Genomic DNA, 11,856 nt, shown 5'->3' with positions numbered 1-11,856 from the left:
TTTGTTTTATGGCAATGCTTAAACAGTAACTTTTTTTCTTTTTAAATTGGGTATTACTCTTCTCCCTCCTCCACGGCAACTTACGACAATGTTAGACAGCCGGCAAAACCTTTGCCTTATTTTTAAAGTAAAATACAAAATAAACATTGAATAAAATAAAAACGTTTTCATTTAAATCCTGCTTCTTTATTATATAATTTATTTTTTGATTGCACAAATGTATAAGGTCCATCAGCATCAATAGTATTATAATTAAAAGTGATGTACTACGTTTTGACTAAAAGGACGCTATATTGTGGTAAAAAGACGCAACATGTGGATTTAAGTAGCTACCAGAAGTGGTATAATTACGCAACATGCGGAAAAAAACCGCAACATTAAGTGGTATAAACACGCAACATGCGGAAAAAACCCGCAACATTAGGTGGTAAAAACCCGCAACATGTAGCAAAAACCCGCAACATTTGGTGGTATAATTTTGGAGTTTTACCACTTCCGGTGGTAAATGAGCAACAATTCCGCAACATTCGGTGATATAAAATGGACGTTTTTACCACCAAATGTTGCGGGTTTTTACCACATGTTGCGGGTTTTTACCATATAGTCCGCCACTGTGAACCAAGCCAATATCATATTTTCCTTGAAACAAGCCTTTTGATTGAAGATCTTTTATATATGATCCTTTGATGATTGTATCGATAGGTTTTTCACACTGACGTAAAAACATCGCATTTGTGAAAAGTGAAGCCAGTTGAGGAGCTATCTTTAACTGTTCTGTAGTTCGTGTAGTTGTTGCAGTAGAATTGGATGAAGTGTATCTTGCTTCATGGCATTCAGGGCACTGTAATTCACTTTTGTCCGGGAAAGCATAGCAAACATTTATACATGTATCAATCTTAAATGGTCTAAAAGGTGAATTTTTCTTGATCTTTGTTTTATACTTTTTGTGTGTCAGGAGGGGAGTTTGGTCTATTGAAAGTCATGAGCAAGCATTCTGTTTTATTGAGTCACTTTACGTACCTTCATTCTTTTGTAGGTTATACCATCTGACTATTTTGTCTATAGTACCATGTCCAACATGATCCTCTTCGAAAATTTGGTAGATTTCAAGATTTTTCTTGTCAATATCAATGAATTGTTTATTTGGAACCGTTACGGTAAAGGTTCTATCGGGATGAGAATTATAACTTGCTTCGCTTTCTACATTTAATGTTGTAATAGCAGTACAAGCAGATGTTTCGTTATAGTCTTCTGGATCTAAACAGTTATTGTAATCGCAGTTGCTTTCCTCAATAATTGGTGTTGTCAAAGTATAAGTTGAATCATTATCTTGACTATTTAAATTTTCGGTTATAGTCAACATTGATCCTGGTAGTGTCCATACTAGGTCAACTTGATTCATTGCTGTTTCGTTGGATATTTCCGCAGATGTCATCTCTGTACCATTTTCTGTTTGTGCTCTTGTGGTTGTTATGGCTGTTCCTTCAGTTTGGCGTTGAATGCTTTTATGCGATCGCTTTCGTTTCAAGCTATTATTGTTAAATCGGTTGTTGATACGGCTGACTTCATGAAGGCTTCTTTGTTTTTCGTGTTCACGAAAATGAGCTATGCGATTATTGTCGCGTATTTTTTTGTTGCAGATGTTACATTCAAATGGCAATAAGAAACTTCGAAATAAAGTGAAACTCAAAACATCGTGCTTGCAACAGAAATAATGGCTTTAAAAATGAGTGAGATTAGCAGTCACATCTTTTATAAAATGTTTTTTCTTTGTTGTTTTAAAAAGTTGTCCTTCATCCCTCTTAAAATAATTAATATGCCTCCCAAGAAAGATCATAATTTAGAACTGATTCAGAAAATTAACTCATTCGAAAACACGGTGACTCAAAACAACGCAATGATAGTATCGTTGAAGGATAGTTTTACTCAGATTCAAGACATGTTACGTACTCATGCTGATGGGATGGAGGTGATTCAAAGACATTTTGCCGAGAATGAAAGCGCCACAAGTTCAAACACAAATGAGCAGGCAGGAACAAGGAGAAAGAAAATACCCATGCCAATGGTGACAATGAACAATGGAAACTCAAGGAAGCGAAAAATATTAAAGCTTGACGTACTTGATGCTATACTTCAACTAAAACCTGATATTGAAGATTTTGGTATGGTTTACGAAAATATAAGGAGCTGTGCCTACTATCGTATTAAATCACTTATGGATGTAACGTATAACAACCACCCACCACCATGGCGAGACGTGCTTCCGTGCTATCGTCGCAAAATAGTCAACTTGTTAAATGAGCGTGTACTTGGAATGGATGTAGATTTATCTCTTTGTGAGGATGACTGGGTGGCGCTCCATCTTATCAAGAGGTCTTACCAAAACAGAGAAAAGTATATGAGGTATTACTGAATGTTTATTAAGATGACGTGACTTATTTAACAGAAAAATATAGTTCATCCACAGAGGCGGAAGAACAAACTCAAGACAGCCAAGACCAAACAAACCAAGCGTAAACAAACCAAGCCCAAGAAAACCAAGCCCAAGAATACCATCCTCAAGAAAACCAAGCTTAAGAAAATAAGGTATTATCTCGGATTTGCATATTTTTATTTATTTGATATTTACTGGTATTGTTTTGACATAGGCTGCCATAGGAGATGTAAAATATTTTAATATTTTGTTAATTTTTTTATTTTTAGGAAGGCAGTGAAGGTAAACTAAATGTATCCCTCGAATTGCATTACTAAATTATTTTATAGTCATTTTCATGCTTTGTCACCCCTTGATTTTACGTATTGTTTTCTGGTGGGATATGTTTGGAAGAAGTTTTAGTTTTTTCATTATTGTTATCATTGTTTAAATCTTATTAAAACGAATAAAAAAAAACGTTTTTATTTCTTACTGAATTAATGTACTGAAATATAAGAGTCGCTGCTATTGGTAGATTGGCAATGACGTTAATAACGGACCTGTGGTCCATTGGGGATTGAAAGTCGGAGTGAATGATGTAAACAAATAGCTTTTTTTGATTCCATTTATCGATCTACAATGCATCCACAGTCAATTTACCGATTTTTTTTTTTTTTTTTTTTTTTTTTTTTTTTGGAAACACTGTCCACTTGTGCAAAATTAAATTGCTCATAAAAAGGAAACTTATTTGGCCGGATGTTTGAAGCTAATTTGACCAAGTCTGCGAAGATAGTAAATTAATATCATCATATAGTAGTTTGACCGAATTTTTGATATTTATACATCTCATAATTGTAGCTCTTAAGAATGATTTTCTTTCAGGAGGTTCATGTACAGGCATTGATTTAATAATATTGGTATACAGTAGTCGCTCGATTTAAGGGTGACCAAAAATTTCGGAAATCTCACCCTTAAATAGAAAATACCCTTAAATCGAAAAGCGTGACTATTTTAAACAGACGTCACAAAACGATTTTTAACCGTGAAATATGATCATTACTGCGAAATATTTATTTTTATTCGGACATTCAATAAATTTGATCAAAAAGCTGGAAAAAAGTCAAAAATACACTGTGAAATCGTTCGATTTAAGGGTGTGGGGAATTGGAATCTCACCCTTAAATAGAATAGTGGTTTAGTGGTGTTAATGCGGGAGACGGAAGCTGTTTTTCCAAAATCCACCCTTAAATAGAAAATACCCTTAAATCGAACGACTACTGTAATATGCAATTGACTTCTATACGTTTAGATAGTCTTTATGTTTCCCAAAACGATATAAAACTTTTATTTAAAAATGATTACTGTCAACAACAAAAAATTAATCATACAGTTCATCAACAATACTTTTAACTTTTTTTTCATCGTCTTTTTTCTTGTTGATATTGTTGGCGAGGTCAGTTAATTGGCTGTTAAGAGCAGAATTATTAATGATTTTAATTTCGTCTTTATCGTCAAATAGTCTTTGGATATTTTTCAAGATTGCTGAAGTAGATGTATTCTTTGTAAGTGCCGCAACTTCGTCAACTGCAACGCGATCGAGGGAGGCATGAGCGCCATATCTGGAAACTTGAACAGCAAGTGTTCTGAATATTAAAGCTCCTATTTTTTCTTGTGACAAATTGATCAAATTTGAGTTTGAGCCATTTTGTGAAGACAAGGTCCAGATTGTTGTCGGTTGTAAGAATGGATGGCTTAATAATGATGATGATGCTCGGCATTTTGTGTAAGTGGAAAGGCAATCAAATTTGCTTCGTAATTGTCTTAATTGGTACAAAATAGGCATTTGTTGGCATTGGTTGATGGTTTCGTCTTGGAGCATTGTTTTGACGATATCAAGTGAAGCCTTATCAAGAAATAGCCTTGTTTTTGTTGTTGGGGTAAAGTGTGTGGTTGATGGTCCAAGATTTATAGAGTGGACGTCCAGGCGCATACTTGATGTGATGAGGAAATTGCAAGTTCGAGTTCCTACTATTAACTTTCTGCCGTCCTGTGTTTCAACCAAACAAATTGATAAGAATCCATAAATACCAAGTGACGTTGGGAATGTTGACTGGCCAGCAGCCAATCTTTCATAATGGGCGTCAAGCAAAGGGTCGCGAGAATACGGTTCCACAGTATTCAACAAAATCGAATTTGGGCCCTCAACTAAAATGGCCCCGGCTAACATCTGAGATCCGCAGTATCGTAAATGAGGATACTCGAGCCAATCTTGATTTAAAATATTAGATTGTTCAAGAGTAAGCTCTTCATGACGAGTTGCTGAAAGCTTCTTTGCTGCTTGACTAAAAAAAAAAATGTGTTAAAGAACACATCTTTTAAGTGGAATCAAACATCATACCTATTTGATTTGATATGCTCTATAAGAGAATCACTATCACAATAATCTTTATGACAAGGAACGCCAATAGTTGGATCAATGTCGTTAGCTGGTTTCTTTCATTGACCACTATGCAATGATTCTTGCAACAACTTGGTCGCTGATCGGGTAGAAGTTAAGAGACCATGCTGTTCACCCTCAGATTCATAGATGATAGGAACCCATCTACCAAGTTTTGCAATCATAAGCTTATCTGTTTGTTCTTGAGTATCAGCTGCAACAGAATCACTTGAAGCAAGGATGGTTTGTGAATAAGTTAGCAGCCTACGTTTCTTATTATTTTCAGTAGATTCCTTGATATTAAGTTCCTTAGGTGGAATATGACCGATACTATCGCGTGGCGATATGTTATCTGTGGAGACATGTTCCAAATCTTTCAATGACTTTTTGGACAGCGGAAGACTCGTGTCACATTCTATACTCATCTTTAAACCGTGTTTGACCATATGAGACCTGAATCCATTTGTTGTTTTCAGTTCTTTTTTACAAATATGACAAGTGAAGCTCCCATGAATTCTGCTCACAGGTGAAAGACCTACGGATGCAAATGTCATTAAATAAAATTTGCACAAACTGAAAAAAAAAAAGAAAAAAAACTACTTACTTTCGCCAACAAACACCTCATCAATATGAAAATTATATTTATGATCCTTCGATCCCGAATCAGTGTTCTTTAATTGTTTTCCACAGGTTTTACACTTCATATTTGACTTTTTCGGTTAATAAGTGTTACAAAAAGCAAGACAATAGAATGATAAAACGATATAATGTAAAGAAAATAAACTTAAAGATACAATGAAAGAAGATGCAATGATATCTGTTCTTAGTAATCTTTTGTATAGGGAAATGATCGATGAAACAAAGAAAGGACGAAAAGGCAAAATGTACGAAAAGTGGGCAAAAAAAAAAACTTTAATATGTGTTATTGTGATACGCAGAGTGTGGCGACAGTAAACAAACACTCCTTCAAACTAAACATTTTGTCTACAAAAATGCTCATTCTGCCTAAAAATAAGTAATCAATGAATGTGTATTAGGGCCCTCACAAGCAACAAATTATTTTTTAAAGATCCCGATTAAGGACTTTATTATTATTATTATTATTTTTTTTTTTGTGAAAGGTTACCATTTTTGGCGTTCTTCACGGAGTATTTACGGAGTTAGAAAGCCTAAGGGAAAAGGGTTAAAAAAAATACTATGTCCAACAAAAACAGTGCTTAAAAATATCATCACTTTTCAGAAGTCACACTTTTTTATTGATTATATAAGCGAGTGATGGGCTGTATGTCCCGAACGGCCATCATGGTATTCATACTATAGCATTTACACGATTTAAATTGATTAGTCAGTGAGGGGCTGTAAGTCCCGAACGGGCAAACACGGCATTCATACTACAAGCATTTACATGATTTTAACTGATTAGTGAGTGAGGGGCTGTAAGTCCCGAACAGCAAATAAACAAAAACCTCAGTCCCACGAGAGGGCCGCAGGTCCCGATCGGCAGTCTGAAGAACGCCTAAAAAACCGGTTTTTTTTTATTCAACTATTTGGCAAAATTGTAACCTTTCACAAAAAAAAAAAAAAAAAAAAAAAATAATAATAATAAAGTCCTAAATACACAGGTTGCTGAAGCGAAGGATGAAGAAGTGGTACACACCCAGCCCTGGTATCGAAGAATCTTCAATTACTTTAGTTTAGTTTAGCAACTTCATATATCCCAACCCAAAAAAAAAAAAAAAAAAAAAAAAAAAAAAAATTGAATATTGAAAGATCTGGGGAAAAAGGGAATTATATATTTTTTATTATGTTTCTGAAAATAAAGCGTGGCTCAGAGAGCTTGTACCACTTCGGAATCTGAAGCGGAGGCAACCAGCATTGTGTTAGGAACGACATACAATCGAAATCTTTAAAAAAATAATTTTGTTGCTTGTGAGGGCCCTAACAATAACATCGAATTTTCTTCAGTGCCAAAATTTTCGAAATATCCCAATAAAGGATTAAAATCCAACGACCCCAGAATCCTTCTATCAGATGAAAAATCAGCCAAATTGGGCTACTGAACTCACCAATGTTTTTGTTTCGGTTTTTTGATAAAAGAGTTGTGTTTGTGATCCTCTTCATTTTTCTTTACGAATTCTTAATTATCCAATTTTAATTAACAAAATGCCTTTCCAAAAGTAGACTACCATTAACTTCGTCAAATGGGATTCAGCAAGTACCCACGTTTTGATCGAGTTGTTTCCCGATTACGTTGTAAACGTGGGTGTTATTTGCTCACCTCAAGCAAAGCTGAACTTAAACAAGGCAAAGGAAGATCCTTTTAATGCCAGTAACGCTATCAACGGTAGAAGAAACATTGCAGCCATGAATAACAAGTGAATTAGCCTCTTTAATACGTTCAGAACCAGAAGAGAAGCTGCTAACGCAACTAGAAATGGTTTTCTTCCCCACTGGGAGTTTCACGATCTGATGGAACAGGCAACATCGAGAATGCAATAAAACTGTAGTGGAGACATCATTGTCGGAAAAGTGCAGTAATCTCTGATTTCATAATCATTTTGATATCATCATCGAGTCCAAAGAAAACTTATCGCAATTCAGTAACTACAATAACAATTTGAGATGGGTTCATTTTGTTTTCTCTAAAAATAAAAAGTATATTGAAAAAATAGAGTCCTTGAAAAATAATAACAGATAGGTTAGCATTTTGAGTGAACTTTATATTTTAATCGTTCAAAAAGCGTCATTAGTAACCCCCGATGAAATCTGGAATGAAAAAAACGCTTGGCTATCCTACGTGGAAAAATGAGCTCGTTTCAACGGTACTATTTTCGATCTATAGAAATGGAAACCCATTGACTTATTTGGGTTTCAAAGTCATGAACTATGTACACTACGTTATTTCTCAGCCTACGCCTACCAAAGCCAATTTTGGCTGTCCATAGTAACCCCCGATGAAATCTGGAATGAAAAAAACGCTTGGCTATCCTACGTGGAAAAATGAGCTCGTTTCAACGGTACTATTTTCGATCTATAGAAATGAAAACCCATTGACTTATTTGGGTTTCAAAGTCATGAACTATGTACACTACGTTATTTCTCAGCCTACGCCTACCAAAGCCAATTTTGGCTGTCCATAGTAACCCCCGATGAAATCTGGAATGAAAAAAACGCTTGGCTATCCTACGTGGAAAAATGAGCTCGTTTCAACGGTACTATTTTCGATCTATAGAAATGAAAACCCATTGACTTATTTGGGTTTCAAAGTCATGAACTATGTACACTACGTTATTTCTCAGCCTACGCCTACCAAAGCCAATTTTGCCTGCCCATAGTAACCCCCGATGAAATCTGGAATGAAAAAAACGCTTGGCTATCCTACGTGGAAAAATGAGCTCGTTTCAACGGTACTATTTTCGATCTATAGAAATGAAAACCCATTGACTTATTTGGGTTTCAAAGTCATCAACTAAGTACACTACATTAACTCTCAGCCTACCCCTACCCAAGCCAATTTTGCCTGCCCATAGTAACCCCCGATGAAATCTGGAATGAAAAAAACGCTTGGCTATCCTACGTGGAAAAATGAGCTCGTTTCAACGGTACTATTTTCGATCTATAGAAATGAAAACCCATTGACTTATTTGGGTTTCAAAGTCATCAACTAAGTACACTACATTAACTCTCAGCCTACCCCTACCCAAGCCAATTTTGCCTGCCCATAGTAACCCCCGATGAAATCTGGAATGAAAAAAACGCTTGGCTATCCTACGTGGAAAAATGAGCTCGTTTCAACGGTACTATTTTCGATCTATAGAAATGAAAACCCATTGACTTATTTGGGTTTCAAAGTCATCAACTAAGTACACTACATTAACTCTCAGCCTACCCCTACCCAAGCCAATTTTGCCTGCCCATAGCACCCCGAATGAAATTTAACAAATTTCCTCAAAAATAGCTACAAATTGTGGCATTTCAAAAATGTATAATATGACCCCCCTTAGATTGGCTGAAATGTTGTTACACACGTTTAAAGTCAAAAATCCCGATTTTAAGCAGGGAAATAACATTTAAATCGTTCTTGAAATAGATTTTTGAATAAACTTTAACAATCCGGCTTGGTTACGCTCTGCGCCTTGCAAAGGGCTTTCGAATGATACCAGTTTCAACGCCGTCGGACAATAATTGATTGGCTGAGAATGTTTTCAAAAATCCAAAAATGGACAAAATTTTTCAAACTCCGCTTTTAACCTTTCTGATTTCTCTGCACAAAAAAAGTTTTTTTAAAAAATTGACTTTTTTGGAGATTCCTGTGCGATGATTGGCTGGGCAATGGCAGGCATGAAAAGTAATAGTCTTGGATCGTTTCTAGGGGTACTCTAGGGTAAATTGTACGGGATTGTAGTCAATTTTTATGATGAAATTGCAAAGTATTGTTCTATATAATTGTTTCTTGCTTTTTGGTCTAAACTTATTTTTCAGGGCAGGATTCATTCGTCTGGCTGACCTCTAGCGTTATTATAAAGGACAGGCCGGTCTTATTACAGACTGTAATTTTGTTATTTTAGTTATAATATGGAGGGCCAATATATCTTTGGCAAATCCTCATCTTGTAGAAAAAGAAACTATGGGTCCTGCTACTGTTTATGTCTAAAATATAAGTAGAAATAATAGTTTAGTTGCTTTTAGAAAAGTGTATCGCTTCTGTATTACAAATATTAGTGATTTTCAATAAGCCATAATTATATGGGCTGATACTTCTTTAAATGCAAATGTCAGGCAGAACAAACTGTCGTCAATCGGTTCAATATACCCTAGAGTATCCTTGTATCATTGGTATGTATGATAAAATTAGTTTAGACGAATTGTTTATCAAGTTAATAGAATAAATTACGAAATACCAAGTGATTGTATGTATGATATATATTATAACTGGGAAATACCTGGAACTAATTTAGGACCAACCAGCTCTTCTTTGAGAGGAAATGGGAAGACATAGTCGAATATTAACGAAGTAAGGATCAAGACATTAAAAAGAATAATAATAGTTAAGGTCGTAACTGTTTGTCAACAATGAGTACTTATAAACAATTGGAATAGGTGTACAATGATAAAGGAACTTCTACACTGCATATGGTGTAGACGAAACAAGAATTTAGGAAGTTTCGAAAATTCCAATTGTTAAAGACCTAAAAAACCCAACAATAAAGCCAAAAAATATTTTCGGAAACTTTTAAAAGACTAACGCAATCTATATCGGTTTAAGAAGCCTGCTACTTTCATGATGCAAGTACTAGAACAAAATACCAAGCATACGTCCCAACCGGAAAGATATTTGGAAAAAAGTATCTTTTAAACAAACTGCAAAAAAATATTTTTCAAAAGTCGAAAAAAATTTACAACGACAAGGGAAAACTTTTAATAGAATTCTAATCGTCTACACTCCGTACACAAAATGTTAAAAAAAGTCCATATCATAAAGCAGGTCAGATAAACAAACGTCAGATACCTAACCTAATGATACCTGGGCCAAATTCACAAAAGGTTGAATTGCCACAATAATTGGCCTTGATATAACAATTATAGAAACATATTTTGTAACCATCTACGAAATATTATGAACGAGGAACAATAATTGACTAGATAACCCGAGTCTTGGGCAAAGAAACTTCCAAGTTGTAGAGTAACTGTCATTTTTGACATAAGTCTAAAGTACTCGTATTTGTAACAGTTTTAGCATTGATCAGCTCAGTTTAAAACATGATATGAACTCACAACAGTCGTTGATTGGAAAATAATTTTCCAATTGTTCGACCACAACTTCAAAGTAAGTTACAATACTTTATTAAGTAAATGCTATAAATTGGGGAATACTGGCAACAGTCGCCTTGATTACTAGTGCGACTGTGAGCAAAATATCGGAAATATTTAACAAAATAACAATCAAGTAGCGACGATGTTAGTAAAAGGACCCACAAATGGCCGGCCTTGTAATTTCATTTCATAGCAACAGGTGTCCAATAATTGATACGGTTTTAGCATAGTATAAAGACATTGTACACTACACACAATATAAGCAGATCATGAATGCACTCATTATTGCTGAAGAAATAGTCTATGATACTTAAAAAAACTGAGAATACTGCCAATGAACAACTTTTACAGCAGTTTTGAATAACTACCACATTATGTATAGTTTACGTATTATCTTCTACACGACTCCTAAAAGTTTCAAAGGATAATCTCAAGATTTCGTTCCAAGCCGAAAGAAATTAGAAAATAAAAGACTGAAGACAAAAATAGAAATATATTTCTCAAAAGTCCAAAAAATTTTATAATGACATGGGAGTAATTTTAATGTATTTGGAATAGGCAAATTTAGATATGCTAATAGTTGAAAAAAGTCTAGCTGGACAAAAAAGTGTACAAAAGGGAAAACATCCTTAAATAGTATGTCTAAAGGCAGTTTCAATCAATGACAACTTGATGAATTATTCTGTCATTACTTTACACATGTGTCGGCTGACACTGAAGAGGGATTATTAACATAAAGACTAGAGCCGAAAGAATTTTTAAAAGATGATCCATCCGATAAAACCAACAACATGTTTTTCACATTTGGAGTATAGAGTGAGCCTTTATTTTTATCGTGACAAATTCTCCAACTTAGAATAGAGCCTCATTTTCTTACTTGCTTTAGTTTCTTATTACCTTTCGCTGTTTAATAGTCCACTATCTGATAATGCATTTTAATCAGTTATATTTCAACCAGGCATGATTATAGTATCAAGCAAGAACAAAGAGGCAATAATCTTGTTTAACCGTCTTTATCAACAGTATACTACTCATGACAGAAATTCCGCAAGTGAATCAAAGTTACCTGATATATAGACACCTTGCTATGATCTTCTAGCCTTTAACAAGCATTGGTTGTTACCCAATCAAGTTTGGATCAACTTTGGACACTGCAGACTGCGTACCATACGAGTAGGAGCACCGTCGATTT

At 34.8% G+C, this 11,856-nt stretch overlaps 4 protein-coding genes across 4 annotated transcripts; 1 reads left to right on the top strand and 3 right to left on the bottom strand.

The window, feature by feature from the left end:
- Nucleotides 1–550: 550 nt before the first annotated feature.
- Nucleotides 551–1,435, bottom strand: EV154DRAFT_488600 (uncharacterized protein; the record flags this gene model as incomplete). Its single annotated transcript, XM_051599151.1, has 2 exons — nt 551–969; nt 1,021–1,435. 2 exons carry the CDS (start codon nt 1,433–1,435, stop codon nt 551–553), a joined length of 834 nt encoding a protein of 277 aa, XP_051450337.1.
- Nucleotides 1,436–1,797: 362 nt separating this feature from the next.
- Nucleotides 1,798–2,543, top strand: EV154DRAFT_532771 (uncharacterized protein). Its single transcript, XM_051603939.1, has one exon. It carries the CDS (start codon nt 1,817–1,819, stop codon nt 2,411–2,413), a length of 597 nt encoding a protein of 198 aa, XP_051450336.1. The 5' UTR covers nt 1,798–1,816; the 3' UTR covers nt 2,414–2,543.
- Nucleotides 2,544–3,791: 1,248 nt separating this feature from the next.
- EV154DRAFT_432755 (uncharacterized protein) lies at nt 3,792–5,404 on the bottom strand (the record flags this gene model as incomplete). The annotated part of the gene is made up of 3 exons (XM_051596688.1): nt 3,792–4,755; nt 4,812–4,899; nt 4,921–5,404. 3 exons carry the CDS (start codon nt 5,402–5,404, stop codon nt 3,792–3,794), a joined length of 1,536 nt encoding a protein of 511 aa, XP_051450335.1.
- Nucleotides 5,405–9,578: 4,174 nt separating this feature from the next.
- EV154DRAFT_488597 (uncharacterized protein) lies at nt 9,579–11,457 on the bottom strand (the record flags this gene model as incomplete). Its single annotated transcript, XM_051599150.1, has 6 exons — nt 9,579–9,664; nt 9,794–9,910; nt 10,158–10,211; nt 10,375–10,455; nt 10,626–10,690; nt 11,357–11,457. The coding sequence occupies 6 exons, from the start codon at nt 11,455–11,457 to the stop codon at nt 9,579–9,581; spliced, it is 504 nt and encodes a 167-aa protein (XP_051450334.1).
- Nucleotides 11,458–11,856: the final 399 nt, after the last annotated feature.

This window comes from Mucor mucedo (assembly GCF_025094135.1).
Source record: "Mucor mucedo strain NRRL 3635 chromosome Unknown EV154scaffold_260, whole genome shotgun sequence".
Lineage (NCBI taxonomy): Eukaryota > Fungi > Mucoromycota > Mucoromycetes > Mucorales > Mucoraceae > Mucor > Mucor mucedo.
This window is presented reverse-complemented; position numbering and strand designations above follow the sequence as displayed.